Here is a 19,191-nt window from a genome sequence, read left to right as displayed (position 1 = left end):
TTCTTGTTCAGCTCCTTGGGTCAGCACCAAGTTCTGAGTCTGCCTCCCCTTTCACTCAACAGTTACTAAGGAGTGAATCCTGACTGTTGATTCTCCTGTTCTATGAATGATGCCATCTGTCATGTTTTGCAACTTTTCCTCTGGTTTCTGTAGGAACTCATCTGCTGGCATGTAAAACAGACTCCTGACCGCCTGTAACTATCTATGTCACCAGGATCACATCTGGGATCACATCTTCATTTGATGCAGCTAGTGCTTTCACATATGGTTCAAGATTAATATCTGTTATTCTGATTCCCTATGGTATACACCCTTGGTCAAGCTAAGCATCTCATGTGCAGAAATAAACGCCTGGTTGCTTTCGTCAACGAGCTACTACAAACTCTTGTTTTACTGCCTTGCCTCTGAACTCCCCCAGGACTGGAACTGGAGCTGACAGCTCTATGTCACCTTTGACTTTTCAAGCTGTACACTTCCTTTAAACCTCTCTATTGCCATTTCTATCATTGCTTTCACTTATGCTCCTGGGGTGATTTTGTACATTCCAAGTAGGCCATTTGTGCATATTTTTAGTAGCCATTCTTCCGTGTGCAAGGTTCCTTTCTTAGTTGTATTTATGAATAACTCATTCTCATTCTCCACCTATTTACCATTGTGGGCAGCATCCAGTACTATCTGTATGGCCCTGAGGATGTCACATGGGCCGCAGCTCTGTGCTGATTGGGCTGTTGGTTGAAAAACACTGCCCTAGAGGAATCCTCAAACTCCACTTTTAACCTGCACGTTTTTGCAAAGTGGTTATTACAGATTTTACATGTGTGTATACATTACATGACATACAAAACACTACACTGAGAAAATGTTATGGCTGCAAAGTCAAGCACAGCACTCAGAAGTTAGGAATTGTCAGTGCAACCTTAATTTGGCCCCCTGGTGCATATGTCTTATGACACAGACTTTAATTACATGATCATATACTATTTATTTCCACAGGTCCCCTGCCTCCTTCAGTGCATAGGATCCCAAGTCAGTGTCCCAATGCCTCCACCCCATCTCGGCCCCTTGTCCCTAGTCTCTCCCTTGGACCCTCTCTTTGCTCTACGTCCCAGTTTATACTCCTGCCCCCCTCCCCACCTCCAGCATCTCATTCTTCTGCATTCACATCAGGCTCTTTCCTCATCATCATCCATGCTGCCTTGGTACCAGTGAAGGAAGCACTGAGAGCACAGAAAAGTGTCTCTCTGCTCTCACTTCTCAAGTCCTGAGACACCATGGCCCCTGGCTGCAGAGAAAGTGCTGCTCAGCCCCTGTAGTCCTGGGCTGGAACATGCATAAGACAGTTGGCACATATGAGCACTGAGGGGCTGGATCATTCTCAGGATGCACAGAATCTCCAGAGAATTTAGCTGCCAAACTCTAGCATGTCTCTGTTGAGTTTGTGCTAACTGATTTCCAGAGGCTTACGACTTGGCCAAATTTGGGTGGATCTTCATGGGGACAACAAAAGCCACATTCCTGATGCCAAATTTCAGGTCTCTGGATCAAAGTATAGAGGCACTAGATCTCCTCAACAAAATGGTTGTAAGAATTTTTTTATAAATGGGCAAAACAATGTATTTTTCCCTAATCTTGTTCCAAGAAACCAGTGAACTGTCTTTGCTGACATTTTTTGGAAAATTTCAACCTGAGACTGATATCCAACATGACAAATTTTAGCCCAGATGGTTAAAGTTTAGCAAAGTTATAACCGACTGCAAATAGGGTCTTATAATGGCAAATGTTGGGCACCCTTACTCACAGGTTTCAGAGTAGCAGCCGTGTTAATCTGTATTCGCAAAAAGAAAAGGAGTACTTGTGGCACCTTAGAGACTAACCAATTTATTTGAGCATAAGCTTTCGTAAGCTACAGCTCACTTCATCGGATGTGCTGTATGCTCAAATAAAAGCTTATGCTCAAATAAATTGGTTAGTCTCTAAGGTGCCACAAGTACTCCTTTTCTTTTTACTCACAGGTGTCACTATCTGCACCCCTTTTAATATCCTGGATATTTTCTCAATACTGGATATCCTCTCTATGCTAACTTCAGCTGCTACATTGCTTACATCCTTCCTTGTTTGGTTTCCTCTTACCCTTTTATTTTTGAAAGCTTTTCCTTCCTTCCTACCTGTCTACCTACCTACCAAGTGCACTGAGCCTTGCTGGCCTGTCTTTACATTTCTAGTTATTTCCCTGCATGGCAGATGCACAATAGCCAAGAACTGCATTAGTGTCAAGATTCTCTAAAGTGCCCTGCATTTTTGGGTTCCCAATTTGAAACACCTTGAAGTGACCTGATTTTCAGAAGACACCTATCCTCTGTAAAACAGGCCTCGTTAAGGTGTCCCAGGTTGGCCACCCAAAAACTTTGGGTACTTTAGAAAGTCTTGATCCCTGCCTTTCCAAGTATCAGGTCTATGTCCTTCTGTTCCTTTCACGTACCTCTTTACTGTTGGAGCCCAAAACCCTTCAGTCCGTAATGCAGGAGTCCTGATAATCTAAATTCACAAAATTGGCTTTTTAATTTTAAGTCTGGGATGAATTCTTAACATTTCCCCTTCTTTGTGGCTCCTTGTCCAGAAAAATCATTTTTCATATGGAACATTTTTTTCTAAAGACACAACGATTCTCACACCTGTATATTACTTCTTCAAAGCTTTCTTCTTTAATATGGAAGACTTCGTAAACATCCCATGTTTCTGCTACTGCTCAACCCATGCAATTTTGCACTCATCCTCCATTTTATTAGCCTCTGTGGCTCACAGACAGTTCAAATGGCAGTTTGAACCTTTTTCAGGTCTCCTCAGTATTCCCCAGAATGTTTAAGGCTGGTGAGGGATTTACATGTTACACATCCACAGGTTTCAGAGCAACCATTTTTATTTCACCTGTCTCCTCACTGTAGTCAGCATCCCTTTTACCAAACATTTCCAATCTGCGTCCTCTTTCCCAGCATTCACCTGCACTTGAGAGAGAGAATCTGTGCAAGTCAACAGGACATGCAGCACTGAATATGGCAACTTAAAACTCCTTGCAGAAGTTAAACTCATTATCGCACAGCTGGCACATCACTAGATTCCAGCAGCAAGAAGAGGGTTAACACAACATTTATAGAGCGCCTAGCCTGCTGGTGCTAGGGAGCTGATAAAATTTTTAGTTCTAACATACAAACAAAGGGGGAAATTCCCAAGTCTTGCCTTACCGTTTTATCTGTCACCAGCAACACCAGAAAACCCACCCCCTCCACTAAGGCCAGAGAAAACACATGAGCCCTTCAGCTTGAAGGTCAAGCAACTTTGGCTCTGTCAGACCAAGGGAGAAGTGAAGGTCAGTTCCAGAACTGAGGGGCACTCTCAGAACCCCCCTGACAGCTGTCCCCTCTTTTAGCCAGGTGTCCATAAGCTCAAGCACCTCTGCAGATCTCAGCAGCCACAGGACCCATGAAGAGAGGTAGCTCACTGCTAAAGAGGTCCCAAACCACTTAGAGCCAGATTTTCAAGGGTATTTAGGAGCCTAAAGAAGTGGAGAGGCTCCTAGTGGGATTTTCAAAAGCACCTAAGCAGGGTAGGCATCTAACTTCCTTAGGTGCTTTTGAAAATCCCACTATGCCCCTCCATACCTTTGAAAATCTAACCCTTATACGTCAAGAGCAACACCTCCAACTCTACCTGGAAACTAATTCTGACCAGCAGAGATCCCCTACCACCTGTGCAGCACACCCTCTCTGAGGCACAGCTTAATAAAAGCTGCATTCCGCACCAACGCCAGGTCCCACATGCTCCCAAGGGGCAGCCCATGTGCAGCGCACTGCAGCAGTATCACCTCAGGATGCCACGGGCAAAAGATCTGTGCACTCTTTATACAGAGTATGCCCAAGAAAGAGTGCTCTTAGCCACAGCTGCTGCCTGGCTATCCAGGAGCCACTGGGATCTTAATGGCAGGAAAGACCCTTAGTCAAGGAGGCGGTTGATATACCTTCTGCTATTGCTTCCACTGGCCCACAGAAAAACGTGGCTGATCCTCAGGCAACTTTGCCCTCAGATTTGATAAGTTTGCTGTATTGCCAGACAAACAGAGATCCAGAGCTGACTGTCTGTGTGCCCACACCTCCTCAAGGAGGTATGACAGCCCACTATGAAACTGGAAATCAGGCTAGGGCAAAAACATTCCAACTGCTCCCTATCCCCTATCCCATCAGATTCCAGCTTCTCACCCACCTACAACGCCCTACAGAACATCACCCTTCACCCAGAACCTACATTTCTGCCACTACCCTACGCTCACCCTAGCCCTTTCGCTGTCTTGGATTTGCTTCTTCACTTGCGGGTGTGCCCTTTATGCTTGGAACTTCATCAGATTCAAAAAGGATTCAGCATTTAAATGGATAATGGGAACACCCAGAGTTACATTAGCTAAGCTTAGAAACATACAAGGAATATAAATCCTCCTGCTTCAGTCGAACCAGCCACTAACTGATGGGGTAGAGAAGAAGCTTCCCCCAGGAACAGGGGACTCTTTGATTGTCCATTTCAAGGTTTCTTGCACCTTCCTCTGAAATGTCTGGTACTAGCCATTATCAGAGACAGGATACTGTACTACAAGAACCACTGGTCTCATCTGGTATGGCATGTCCTATCTTCCATTGTCTGTCCAATTCTCTCTCCTCATTCAAATCCCCCTAAGATCTTCTCCAGAAATGCTCCTCCCCTGAGCTCCTGCCTGGATCAGCATGGAGCTCCCTGGGGACAGGGGCATGTCTTTCGCTTCTTCTCTGAGGGATTTATTCTAGCTGCGGAAGGCTAGCTCATTAGTACCGTGCTCCATGAATAAAACAGAGAAAAGGCACAGACATAGCAAATCCCCTGGCCTGCTTCCAACTGCTCAAAGGGCTTTCACCTTTCACTTCAGCCCCCTCCCACAGTGAGAGAGAACCACTCTAATGGTGGCCCAGTCATGGTGTTGCTGACAGGAACTGCCAGAACTTGGTGCCTTGGAATCATAAGGACATCAGCAGGAAACTTACAGATTTACCTGAGATGGTTTCACACGCACTTCCTTAGGTACCAGGGCCTGCAATGGGGTCAGACTGAAAGAGCTCTCCCTTGGGCTGGGAGTAATAGAATCTGTGCCAGGGTCAGATGGGGAGATAGCTCGTCAGGGTGCGGGTAGGGATAATGGAGTTTTGCACTGGCATCAAAAGGGACAAGAAGGCCATCAAGACGGAAGGTGGGAGGTTAATAGGTTCTGTGCCAGGGTCAGATGGGGAGAGACTTCCATTGGGCTGGGGTTAAAAGGGTCCATGCTGGTCACAGTGTGGTCCACAGAATTTGACAGCATGGCCTGATGCTGCCTTATCATTCATACGGATGCAGCTGATGGATACTGCAGAGCCCAGCTGCCAGGCTACATATTGATCCAAGCAGCCAGGCCACAAGGTGGGACCTGCAATTTCCACGAGCCACACCAGTGTATTCTGAATTAAATCAGACAACTTTGTCCCTCCTGCCCAGGTTCCTGGCTCCCCACTCCACCACATCCCCAAGGGCTATTGGCATCCTTACCCGGGAGGCCAGGCTGTCCTTACAGTGCAGGCTGATTCCACACTCATCGGTGATTTCAGAGAGGTCTTCATCCTCAAACTCTTCAAGGCTGATGTCATGGGTGAGCCTGGTGGAGGCAAAGACCATGCAGTTACTGCTAGGAAATGCCCACAGAGCTGTCTGGGCAGCATCAGGCTCCCAGCACTGGGCCCATCAGGAAAGGTGGGAGGGAGTGTGACACTTACAAGATGCATTGTTAAATGGGGTGCATACCAGCAGGGAGCATTGTACCTGGGCTAGAAAAGAGGGATTGGGGGTAGTTTCTCCAGTCTATATTGGGAAGACATGTGAGATCTACCTCTTGAATAGGGGTAGAGCTCCCCACCAGCTCTGCTCCTCCCACAGTGCCAGGTTTGGATACAGTCTGTGGTGACCCTGCTGGATGCCTTCTGTCGAGGTGTCTTCAGCATTGCTCTTCATCAACAAGGCCCAGAAAGCTGTCTCTCAAAGTGTGTTGGTGGGGAGACCGTGGCCAGACCCCTTCTGGGAAGATCAGCACGTGTACTGGTCTGGATAGTGCTGTGCTGGGGTCTGATGCTCTCCAGGCAGGGCCTTGTGGCTTCCAGGGAGAAGAGTGCTACTGTACATATTGCTGCTTGGCCTGGGCTCAAAGAATACCAGCTACTGCACACAAAGGAAAATACAAGGGGTCCCAAAGTAGGAAAGGGCTGGGGAAGGAAGTAGAGGGGGCAGGAAGAATCTGCATTCTCTTGCCCCTATTCCCAACAACAACGCATAGCTGGGTGGAACCAGAGAATTAACCTTTTAGGAACAAGATCCTATATTAGGAACACAGGAAGTGTCAGCCCAACTGAGATGGACTAGGATCCATCTAATCAGGTAACCTACTCTGACAGGAGTCAGTGGCAGATGCTTCAGAGGAAGGTACAAGAAATCCCCAGAGTGGACAATTATGTGAATCAACACATTATGTGAAACAACTCCTGGCAGTTAGTGGCTGGTTTATGCTCTAAAACACAGGAGATGTATATATTTTCCTTTTTTACATTTACTGTCTATCATTATCCATAAAAATACTCAATTCTTTTTTGAATCCATCTAAGCTCTTGGCTTTCAGTGGTACTTTGTGGTAGTGATTTCCACAGGCTAATTGTGCCTTGTTTACAAATGCATTTCCTTTTAGCAGTTTCATTGCACACCCCCTTATTCTTGTATTCGGAGAGCATGTGAATAGGAGCACCCAATTTCCCTTGTCCAAACATTAGTTATTTTATATACCTCCCTCATACATCTCTCATTTAGCATGTCTGTAAACCGAACAGTCTCTAGTCTCGTCTACATACAAATTTGCACCATTTTAACTAGAGATGTGGTTTTAAACTGATTTAGTGGAACTTTGTTGTAGAGACTGTTATTTCAGTTTACAAGTGGCTTCTTTTTGTTCAGAATAATATGTTTAAAAACAGATTATGGTAAACCAAAATACGCTACTCTTAAACTGAAATCAGAGCGGCTACACAGGGGTTTGCACCTGTTTAAATTTAAATCAGTTTTTAAGCCAGTTTAGTTAAATTAGTGCAAGTTGTGTGTGTAGATAAGGTTGCAGGCTATTTTCTCTACTCATACAGAAGAGCATTTTCATCACCAGTGTCCGAATCTAGCTGGAGCAGAGATTTTGTCCAGAAAACCGCAATGGCTAACATGGTCCATGGAGAAGAGAAGGCCCCAATAAAGGAACAGAGGCAAGGTCACGCTGGGATCTGGAAGAGCAGGAAGGGGAATGGGTCAGGGCTCCAGGTGATACAAGTGAGGAAAGGCAGGTGGAATAATTTACATAATCCACTGCTTCTCAGAATGACCTTTCAAAGACCCTTGGCCTATCTCACTCTTCAGGTTTGTTTAGATCCCCATCGGTCCTGGATGCCAAGGCAGCAGAGTTATTGTGCCAGAAAGCAGGAACCCGCCCCACCCTACCCCCTAATCATGTCCTTGCTGAATCCTCCTGAGACACCAAGGCAGCAGCAAGAAACATCCTTCCCTCCTGCTGGTAAGAACCTCAAGGGAATAGATGGCATTACGTCTAGAGAAGAGCATGTCAACTTGTCCGCTCCTAGAGAGACAGAGAAGAAAACGGGTAGGGAGGGTAATCTCGTCTCCTAGATATTTCTAAGGATCTAGCTCCCCTCCGAGGGTCCCTCTCGCATGCAGCCTCCTGACAGCGTCCAGCAGTGGGGAAGAGGCCATTTTGGGCAAGGGCATTGGGGCAAACCTCTGGGACTTTTACTATCTGCACAGAGCAGACAGGACCTGGGGGAAAGAGAGCCTGCAGCAGAGTGCTCCCTTCGGCTGATCTTTATTGCAGGGGTCGGCATTTGCACTGCTTCCTCAGCTGCTCTCAACAAACACCCCCTCTCGGCTTCCTCTTCACAGGCCTGAGCTTCCTCTGCCTTACAGCCACCTGGTGTCACTTATTACACTGGGACAAAATGAGCATGAAATGCTGGCATTCTGATTTGGGGGAGTTTGACACACACTGACACACACTTTGACACAAGGTGCCAAGTGAGGGGGAAACCAGACCCCATGTTCCCCAGCTGCTTCCCCCTCAGACTGCTTTTCTGTAGGAAGTGGGGAGAGAAGGTCTAGCAATGAACCATCAAAGCATGAATCGATTCCCTCTCCAGTTACACAGGGTCAGACAGGTTCTGCCACTAATGCTCATTCTCTCATGCACTGCTGAGAGTCAGGGCCCTGGGACAGAGAGAGACCCCCTTGTAGCTGAGCAAAACGGGGCCCTTACAAGATCCACGACTTCTCAGAAAGGCCTCTCAAAAAGCTATGGCTGCCCGCACTCCAAATGCTGCAGAACTGACCTCTTGGGGTGGCAGCTCCAGGCTCTCCCAGTGGGATGGCTGGAGAGCAGATAGTGCTCAGCTCTCTCTCTGGGACAAGGCGCAGCCATGCAAGCTAGAACTTTATCCGAGGGCTGCTTGCTGCAGTAAGCACTGGGGAGCCCACACGTTTATAGCCAGCCACGGGAAGCAGATATGCCAGGCCAGAGCTTGGAAGAATCACCTGGGGGCACCAAGATCTCCAATCCCTGTCAGCCCTCCCTCTCCATGAATCACCTGCGTTAACACTCCCCTTTCCTAAGGAGGTTCCCCTGCTCTCACCCCCTCCACCTGCTGCTAAAATAAACACATTTCCAGCAACTGCTCCTGCCTCAGGCACTGAGGGGCTCCCTGCGTGTGAGCCCATGACTGCTCTGATTGGGAGGACCCAGCAGTCTTGGCTGCTCTGGTCTCCTCTATACCCAGCTACCATGCAGCCCCATATGCAGCAAATAAACTATGGGCCAAGTATCTACCAAGTTCACTCCTGCTCTGCAAGCATCACATGCAGAAGGAGGGGATGCAACCAGAGGTGCTTGACTGCTTCCCAGCCCTCCCTTCCGACAGTTCCCTACCATTTCTCCCACTGATCCTCCAGCCAGCTCTCCTCTTCTGTGCTTGACTCCATTCTCAAGGCCAGCTGCATTTAAGAGGAACCCCTTTCTTGTTGTTTCAGGGCCACAGTCCAAGGAAGTTCTCCCCAGGGAGAGGAGCCAGGCTCAAAGGAGCTGAACTCTGTGTGTGCTGCCCCTCCGCTCGCCCCACCTCAGAGCCCGTTGCTTCCTGCGCCACTTTCTGCCTCCCCACTGCGCAATCTAGGGGAGCTCATTAAAAATAGATTGAATCAGCTGTCTTGGAAAAAAAATAACCCACTGAGCTGAGATGGTGCCAGGCCCTGTGCTCTGCCTGGGCCGCTGAGTCTCTCAGCCAGCCAGCCAGGCTCCTGCTCAATAGCAGTTCCTGCTCCCCCTCCCCCAGCCCCGTCCTTATCACCAGCAGACATGGTAGGGGGCATTGAGTTACCACATCACTGATACCAGCTCTGCAGAGGCACCTTCTCCTGCCCTTGCAAGGCCCCTACTTGATCTAGTCAGCCTCTGCATGGACCACAGTTCCAGGTGGAAATGGGCAGTTTGTGGCTTTTACTTGTCAATGAGAGAACCATCATTTCATCTACAAAAAGCAATTTAAAGGGGCAGCACAGTATTTAGACACACATGAAAGTTCCTGCCAAGGACAAGGTGGGGCTGCTTGTGTTTCATGTGCTTTCAGAAATGATCTAAATCTTCTCCCCCCACCCCCACATCCCTTTGCTGGCCCATTCTGGGTACAGTCTCTCTGCCCAGGGTCCGGCAATGTTGTGGTCCAGGACAGCAGTGAGCACAGCCAGCTCCCCTGGGTCAGGTGCTAAGGTTGGGTTCATTTCAAGCTTTTAAGAGAATGGAGGGGAGTTAGAACAATATCAACAGCTACTCTGGTAATCAAGCATTCAATTCCACAAGTTTAACAGGAACAAGCAAGATCTGCCCAATGACAGCATCATAATAGACAGACCTCTTGCTGCTTTTGAGCCCTGACACAGGGAGTGCAATGATCAGGGCTTGAAACACGTACCCAAAACATACTAGCCCAAGAACTAATCTTACCAGACAGGGCAGAGTCCCTGTGTTGTAACACCCCCAAACCACACCCCTCGTGAGTTAAACAAATTAACTATGTGTACTTTTTAATGGGTGCTGCACTGAAATGTAAGGTGTCACCAATTAACTTTCTATTTAATATCCTTTAAAAAGTGTAACTTACGTAATCTTCCTGGCTTTAATTCCACTTCCCCCATCTTCTTTCTTTCCTATAATAAATCATGAGGCATCTTTTCCTGTATTGTTTTTGGTGTCTATTTCCTCTTTTCCTCCTCTCTCTTCCTTTCCCTATATTTTCTTCTCTATATCCTCCCCTTCAATTTCTCTCTAATTTGTTTTCCCATCTCTCCCTCTCTCCCCCGCCCACTCCCTCACACTGAGGTGTCTGGTAACATTCCAAGCCTTAGGAGTCAGAGGACTAAACATGCTAAGCTAAAGATCGATGGGAAGATGTGGACAGCTAACTGTCCAGTAAAAATCAACCCCATTCCAGCTGCTGGGAAATGGGAGGTGCTGGAACCTCTACCATGGAGCTGTCCCTGGACTCTGCTTGCCATAGATTTTAAGGCCACAAGGGACCATTATGTTCTTCTAGAGTCTGACCTCCTGCATAACACAGGTCATGTAACTTCACCAAGTGATTCCTGCTGCATCAGATTCATAACTTGTGGTCAAACTAGAGCAGATGGTTTAGAAAGAGATTCAGTCATGATTTAGAGATTTCAAAAGATGGGGAATCTACCACATCCATAGGGTAATTCACCATGGGAACAGTTTACCTCACTGTTAAAAATGTGCACCTTATTTCTAGTCTGAATTTGCCTAGCCTCAACTTCCAGCCATTGGATGTAATTATACCTTTGTCTGTTAGACTAAAGAGACTTCTGCTATAAGCAGTCTTTTCCCCAAGTAGGTACTTGTAGACCATGATCAAGTAACCTCTTAGCTTTCTCTTTAAGTTAAAGCTAATTAGAGGGGAGCTTCTTTACTCTCACTCTCTGTAAGGCAGGTTTTCCAGATCTCCAATCATTCTTTTCTGAACCCTTTCTAGTTTGTCAGCATCATTGTTAAAGTGTGGACACCAGAACTGGACACAGTATTCCAGTATTGGTCATTCCAATGCCACATACAGAGGTAATAACACCTCCATATTTCTACCACTATTCTTTTGCATAATACATCCAAAGACTGCATTTGCTGTGCCACAGCACCACACTGGAAGCTCATGATCACTTGACCATCCACCATCACCCCAAAATCCTTTCCAGACTCTGTTTTCCAACTTATAGTTACCCTTCTTACAACTACGATTTACAGTCCTGGTTCCTAGATATACATTTGACTATATTAAAACTCATGGTAAATTGGACTCACTTGAACAACAAGTGATCCAGAGTGCTCTGTAACTGACCTGTCCTTATCATTTACTACTCCACCAGTTTTTGTGTCATCTGCAAACTTTATCAGCAATGATTTTATATTTTCTGGCAGATCATTGATAAAGATTATCAAGGGCTCACAGGCTCCATCTTTTATATCAGCTAGTAGGTGTCTGATACATTTTAAGTCCCTCAGCTGATGGAAGGGAGAAAGAGCTCTCTCTACCTATTTCCCCCTGCCCCTCCCATCCAGAAACTTCCTGGCTGCTGCAAGTGTAGGTCTCCATTTGCCCACCTCCATTTTTGATCCTCCTCCTCAGTGACTAGCTCCTACACTTGCCTCTGCTGCTGCTCAGAGCGTCCCCAAGCAATAGCAAAGTGAAACAACCCTCATTTCGATCAGTTTCACCACTGTCTGTAAAAATCTGAATAACTGCTGTCAGACCCAATAAGGCTCTGGTCAGTTTTCACTGTGAGCACTGGCAGAAGCAATGGAGCCATCAGTCTGCAGACTCAGGCAGATGTAGTTGCATCAATTATACCTAGGTGACTTGAAGATTTTCCTCACAACCATACGAGCCAGAAAATTTGCTTTTTAATGAAAGTTCAGATTCTGTATAAGTTGAAGGCATTCACCTGGAGAAGCTTCCTATTCACCCTAGGTGAGGGGATTTTTCAAGCCATGCTAACAATAATAATAATGATGATTAGCATTTACATAGCATGTTTCACCTCTCTGGTGCTCACACGCACAGCCCCCTTAAAAGAAAGGAAATATCATCTGCATGTTACAGGTTGTGAAACTGAGGCAGAGAGAGTAGAAGGGACTTGTCCAAGGTCACAACAGCAAGCCAGTGGCAGAGGCAGGAACAAAGCCCATGACAGTCCTGTCTCCCGGTCCCATGCTCAGTCTGCTAAACCACACTCCCTTTCAGAACCAGGAATAGGACCCAAAGTCCGTGCAGGCTCAGTCCACTAGACCAGTGTTTCTCAACCTTTTTGATACCAGGGACTGGCTTGCTGCCTTCCTAAACTGTGTCTGGGAGATCTCAAGGACTGGTGCTGGTCCACAGACCGGCCCTGGAGAAACACTGCACTAGACCACACAGTCTCTCTGCCTCCTCATTCTGAAGAGAACAAGGAAGTAGATCTAGACTTTGTGCAGTGCATGAGGGAGTATGCATGATGGCTGTTGGCTTTACAAGGTAACTCTTTCAGAGTTGTCCCATCTACCCACCATTCTTTGGAGAGGGGAGGAGGAGGGAGAATATAAGGCAGTCCATGACACCCTCCCACTCCACAAGATGAGCGCTTATGCAGGCTGATGTGGGCAGCATGGTAAATTGCCATATTAAAACATCAGAGGGGTATCCGTGTTAGTCTGGATCTGTAAAAGCGGCAAAGAGTCCTGTGGCACCTTATAGACTAGCAGACGTATTGGAGCATAAGCTTTTGTGAGTCTGACAAAGTGGGTATTCACCCACAAAAGCCTATGCTCCAATACGTCTGTTAGTCTAGAAGGTGCCACAGGACTCTTTGCCGCTTTTACATATTAAAACATGTTCCTTTCCATTAATTTTACCATCATCAGAGTCATAATTCTTTGTATTATTTCATGGACCAAGACTGCACCCACCCAAATCCTGTCAGCAGCAAAAGATTCAGTTGTCACGTCCCTAGCTGCTCTTGTCCAACCATGCCTCACTTTAGTAGGTATGTGTCTGTTATGAAATTAGCCTTCACTCCTTGAAAGGCCCAAGGTAGAATAGCAAGGAATGCTGCAACTCAAAATTGAGGTGCATTGACAGAGCTGTCCATGGTGCTTGTGCATTAAAAACTGAACACCAGCTGATCTTCTTCATTCCTGCTCCTGCAGGGATCCACACTGGCTTGGAAGAAGTCATTAGAATCCCCTCAAGGTGCTCAAACTCTTCCTAGCAACAGCTCACACCTGCATGAGCAACAAGCAGACAGCCAGGTCACTTCCTGCAAAATGCACCAGGTCCCAGAGCATGGAGAGATCTCCTTATTACCCAGCAGGCCAGTCTCCTTGTTACCTGTGACACTGTGTTTAGCAAGAGTTTCCTACCCAGGTGACTTAACATAGGCAAGGCAAATCACAAATGTGCCTTTGCAGGTGACACATCTTGCCTCTATCTGCACCTCAAAAGCTGCAGTCCCCAGTTACCAAAGCCAGTGGTAAAAGTTGCATTTTAATAACTTATGTTTCTCCAGGGCACTAACATACAGAAGTCACTTTACCTGCCACTTCAATGCAGCCACCTCTAGGGTAGGAGCTGGCAGCTGATTAACAGACACAGCCATGTATGCAACAGTTCAGGAAAGGAAGTGAAGAATAATTCTGTGTCCATCTGAACCTGTGGAGGGAATGTAGGATCACAGAACAGAATCACCTGAGCTGGAATTTGGCCAGGATAGCAAGGCTAGCACCCTGACTTACGAAATTGCAAAGAGATCTTTGATGAACAGAAGCAGTCAGGACTTTGTTCTGATATTCCATCTGCAAGTCAGCACCGTACAGGGGCATTCAGTACAGCACTAGTTTAGAGGGAAACACCTTTGTGGCTGGGCTCTAGTTCCTGTTCCCCCCCACAGGAATCAGAGGGTCTTTTGCTTAACCCAAAGAGAAACATCCTCAGAGAAGCCTAATTTTGTATAACATTAAAACAAATGCCCTGCCCATTGCCTCTGAGCTGACTACTCAGCCACCCCAACACATACAACAGACAAACCAACCTGCAGCACAGGGCTTGATTTCCACCTCAGCCTAGACTCCCCTGAGCTTCCTGGGGAAATACAAAGAGGTTCATTACCTTTTCCTAGAGACTGCCCTCTCTTTAGAAGCCCTTCTAATAGGAATGCTGCCCAACTCCCTTTGTTATAGTCAGACTCCCAGAGGGATTCAGGTATTGTCACTCAACTTCCCTGAACCATGCAAATAGCTCCTCTAGGGGGTAGCTTTCCCAGGAGCCCTGCTGTCCAGCATCTAGACTGATGCTATGGCTCTTCATTAGAAAAGCTGGAAATGGGTGTGCCTCAGGGCCAAAAGATCCCCCCAAAACATCTCTGCCACCCACCACTCCCTTCTGTTACATTCCTAACACCACTTCCTGCAGCATCTCTTCCAGGTTTTCTCTGGATGGCTCCCTTCCGAATACTGGTTACCTTCCAAGTTCTTCTCAGACTCAGTACAGAGTGATTTGTCCGCAGGCTGCTAAAGGGAGCTCCCCCCGCACACACACACTTTCTTCTTTCTCAGACCTGGTCACTGCTACGGACAGGGTACAGATTCATTGGTGCTCTGCACCTTATGCAGTCATTTACACCAGTGTAAAGTAGGTGTAAAACACCACCAAGTCAGAATGCTTACCCGGTGGTGTCAATGACTACACAAGGTGTAGGGTTGTGTAGAATTGGGCCTGGGGCCACTAGCAGCTGCAAGCTTTGCATAACGCTTTGCACCCCACGGCTGCTTTAAAAGTGAAGCTCCTACATCAACTATCGAGAGCTCCTTTAGGAACAGAATTTCAGGAGAAGCATCTTTCACTTGTCTCCATCCCTATCCCCTCCTCCCTGGGCACAGACTAGGAAACACTAACACAGCTGGAACAGCCTGACTCCTGTCCCAGCTCAAGGATGAGCAGTGGACAATCCTTCCCCAGAGAGCTGGCAAACAGCTCTGGTGAAAAACCTTCTGTGAAACTCATCCTGCTGGGCCCTCACCCTGGCTCAGACAGCCCTGACACACTCTACTCTGGCCTGCACAACTGGTCATCCCCGACATGGCCACAACCAGACTACAGAACTATTAGCAGCCACACAGAGGCCTCTTCCTCCAGCTGACAGGTAATTTAGAGTTAGAAAGTCCAATGAGTGGCAGGAAAAATTTCTGACAATAACACTGCAAAGAAAGATATCCTGCAGCCTGGTCGGGTGTCTCCTTAGTAACTAGGGTTGACTGGCCCCCAGGGCTCTAGCCCTTAAGGGGGCAAGCCACCCTGTTACAGAGTAGAAGTAGGAATTGGAGGATGAGACAGTGCAAAGAAAAACTTGGGCTGAATCTCAGGAGGTTCTTGGCAGTGCGGTACGTGAGGCTGTGGGACTGTCTCCCAAAGAAAGGGAAGGGAGCCTCATTGCTTGGGATATTTAAAGCTGATGGGGGCACAACCCTGGAGACTAGATTGTAGGGACCAATCCAGCCTTTGGGTCAGGGGACAAATGGACTAGATGGAACCTAATGGGACTTTTCCATCTCTAACATCTAGAATTCCCCTCACTGAGACAAGGTGACCACCCAAGGAGGCTGCCCTAGAAAAGAAGGGCCTCATCCCACACTCTCCCCACACTGTTGCTTCCCAGACCCTTTTCAGATGGTGTGAGGCCTTCATACTAGATAACTGATCAAAACTTCTCGTCCCCACTCATCGCCTCCATTTGGGGGCTATCTGGCAGTGCCTCTTCCATGTTAAAGGGGATACACCACCTCATGGCTCTGCTGTCCTTTGCTGGGAGCCTGTGTGTTGCCATTCAGAAGGGGTAGGAATAGCAGCAGCAAATGTGGGTGGGATACCCCTTGCGCCGGGAGCACAGCATTCACATGTCCTCGTGGTTCATTCAGCACTTCACTTCACCCTTGACTGAAGTCTCTGCTGCCCTTTTCAGCCCAGAACAATGGAAGCCCTAAGGCAACCCAAGAGTGGGAGGTCTCTCCTCTCACAGGTGCTGGAGCTGAGTTGGCTACAGTAGAAAGGATGGGTTTGGGGGGCAGGATGCTTGCCAGTGACTTTTGGACTCTATCACCCCAGATACTCTCTGTTTACACAGCTTCCCACTCCCCAATGCTTACACCTGCCAGATAACACACCCTGGCATGGAAGCAAGTGTGTGTGTGGGGGTGTCCAACTCCCCCTCACACCCCTAAATATTTCAACATTATCTCTGGGTCTTCAAAATTCATCCCCAAATTCAGAGACCTCAAAACTGTTTCCTTCAGTCCCAAGATCCTCATCCCAAACTCCAGGCTCCTGGAATGATTTGCCCTAACTTCAGAGACCTCTGAGTTCTCTCCATTAAATCTCAGGGCTCTGACACCTCCCCATACAAGGTATGACTATTCCCTGCTCCCTTTCTCATTAAAAGCTGCTTCCTGAGAATTTGGACTCCACTTCTGGAGACCTGGACAACAGAAGGAGCTGGCACCTTGCTCTTTCTTACCTGGGTGTTGCTGTTTACATTGGAGAGGACAGAGCCCAGGAGACAAACGTTGTATCTAGGACAGCAGCACACAGCAAGCCTGAGACTGTCACGGGACCAGGCTGAGCTGAGCTCTGCTGCTCAGCTCACATTACCCAGCTCTGTGGCTGAGCCTCTTCTCCATGGTGGACCTTTCCAGAGGCAGCTTTAATTGCTTAATTTGCATGGTTTATGCAGCCATGTTGCATGCAATGGCTTCAAACAAATCAAACAGGCAGCATTAGAACTAAAAGAAAGAGAGTGGACTGCTATTTACAGAGCCCCACAAAGCTGTTTAGCAGAGGAAACTCCAGAATCAAATGACAGTCTGCACAGGCAGGGGCAGGGCCCTTACAGGTAAATCACCCAGCCTCACAATGCACAAACACCACATCAGCTTCCCCTCCAAAACGACGGCAGATAATCTCTTTCCTCAACTGTCAGATCCCTGGACCCCCGACAGAGTCAAATGTAAAACATTTACCTCTGATCTCAGGTGTAGAGCATCTCTCCTGCCCCCCAGAATCTCTCAGCATAAACAACACAGAACAGGTCTCACCTCCCTGCCCAGCTCAGACCCAATTCTAGGCTTAGTGCCCCACCATTCAAGACACACACATCTGATAATCAGAGAACAACTGCTCAGAATTTCAGAAAAACAAATGACATCAAGCCCACCAAATCAGAGGAAAAAATAGTGACAGGGCCTATATATGGCCAAATGCCAGGCGCTGCCCCTGCCCCCAGTGCACTCCTTTGCTAATCCTGCTCTCCAAAAGTCATTGGCAAGCATCTTGCCCCCCAAGCCCACCTGTACCCTTATCTGAGCTAGGCAGCTGTAGGTTCTTCAATCCACCTCCGCTCCTGTCCCTGCTTCTGCCTGGGGCTGTCAGGCCATGATGTGAACAGTTTCACAGCCTTCAGATTAAAGGTCTCCATGTCCCAGATGGATGGGGGTGCTCAGTATTTCTGAGAGGATCAATTCTAAATCTGCAGCACCCATCTGGGTTTGTTTTCTGTTTCAGGTCTGTACCTGGGGTAGTGGTCTCTAGGGTACATAAGAAAGGGGTTGTTTGAGAGGAAGGAAGTATTTCCTGGGGAGGAATGGTGTTTTGGGGGGTTGGAGGAAGGCTTTTGAGAGGGGTGTGTATGGAGGGGGGGTTGGGAGAAGATGGGGGAGGCGTTGGGGCTTGGGTGGGAAGTAGGAAGGATTTGGGAGGGGGAGTGAGAGGACTGGAGGTAGGTGTGTGAGGTGTGAAGAGTTGGGTAGGAGGTGGGGGTATTTGGGGGAAGTGTATGTGAGACATCTGAGGGGGATATGAAGAGAGGGTTCTGGGGGGCAGGAGGGTGCTAGAGGAGGCTGTGGAGGGATTTGGGGTTGGAGGTGGGGGGGGAGGGTTGTGTTTGCAGCCCCTCCCTACACAAAGCCAGCAGGGAAAACAGGGCCCAGAGCCCAGCCCTCCCCACTGGGCTGCAGGGAGACAAGCAGGAGCCCCCCAGAGGCATCGTTCCCCATACCCCCGCCCCCTCCAGAGAGCAGAGCACCGCCCGCGGCAGACACCACCACCTCTTCCCGGGCAGGCGGCTTCTTCGCAGCTGCGGGCGGGGACAGCGGGTTTGACCCCCTGGCCTGGGGGGAGGGTGACACTGCCTCGAGCCTGCGGCGGGGCGAGGGGACCTGGCTGGCTGAAGCCCCAGGCGGGCATTGTTCCACCCCGGCCTCCGCCCAGGGCAATGCAGCCTGTGCGTGCCCGCTCGGATGAGAGGAAAGGGGGGGCTTACCCCTTCCCTCGCCCAGCCTCGGTGGGGAGCGGGCACCGCCGCCTGGTTCCCAGCCTCGGAGGGAAGCAGCTCGCAAGCTGGGGGAGCAGAGGATGCAGCAGCAGCCTGTGCCCAGCCCGGCTCTGCAGAACGGGGATAGGTGGGGGAAGGGGCAGGGCCAACGCGATCTGCAGCGAACCCCCCCCCGCACCCCGGGAAAGGGACTGAGGGGTTTGGGGTGGGGGGAGGCTCCGGTACCTGAAATTGGGGGGCGAGGCCAGGTGCAGCCCCAGGAACGGAGACGATCCGGCCGGGGACGTGGCTCCTTTCTCTCTCTCCGCCATTCTCTCTCTCCATGCAGGCGGAGGGAGGGAGGGGAGATGGATGCTGCTGATGCTGGCAGGGGAGGGGAGAGCAGGGCCGCCAGGCAGGAATTCACTTGGCGGGCACCGGGGCTGGCAGGGAAGGGCGCTTCTGAAAGCCAAAGCCGAGGACGCCCCCGGGGGTGGCAACTGCAGGGAGAGATGCCCCCGAGCTGGGTGCTGCAGCCTGGCTTCCCCTCCCGCCGGGCGAGCTGCAGCAGGTGGAGGGTGCGCAGGGGTCCCACGGGGTGGGGCAGCTGCCGGGCGCGTCCTGCTCCTCGTGGAGCGCCCGGGACAGGCGGGAGGT

General features: G+C 48.9%; 1 protein-coding gene across 2 annotated transcripts in view; it reads right to left on the bottom strand.

Moving 5' to 3' along the window:
- The window catches only part of MAPK8IP1 (mitogen-activated protein kinase 8 interacting protein 1), a 48,070-nt gene extending 28,879 nt beyond the window's left edge, over window positions 1-19,191 (bottom strand). Inside the window, exons 1-2 of one of the 2 annotated variants that reach the window (XM_073348139.1) lie at window positions 18,781-19,191; window positions 5,599-5,704 (exon numbers count right to left, since the gene is read on the bottom strand). In XM_073348139.1, coding sequence (XP_073204240.1) covers window positions 5,599-5,704; window positions 18,781-18,866 — 192 coding nt within the window. In that variant the 5' untranslated portion in view covers window positions 18,867-19,191. The remainder of the gene's footprint in view (window positions 1-5,598; window positions 5,705-18,780) is intronic. The other variant, XM_073348140.2, reaches the window with a different exon arrangement.

This window comes from Lepidochelys kempii, chromosome 6 (assembly GCF_965140285.1).
Source record: "Lepidochelys kempii isolate rLepKem1 chromosome 6, rLepKem1.hap1, whole genome shotgun sequence".
Taxonomy (NCBI): Eukaryota; Metazoa; Chordata; order Testudines; family Cheloniidae; genus Lepidochelys; species Lepidochelys kempii.
The sequence above is the reverse complement of the archived record's forward strand: the minus strand, read 5'-3'. Positions and strand labels throughout refer to the sequence as shown.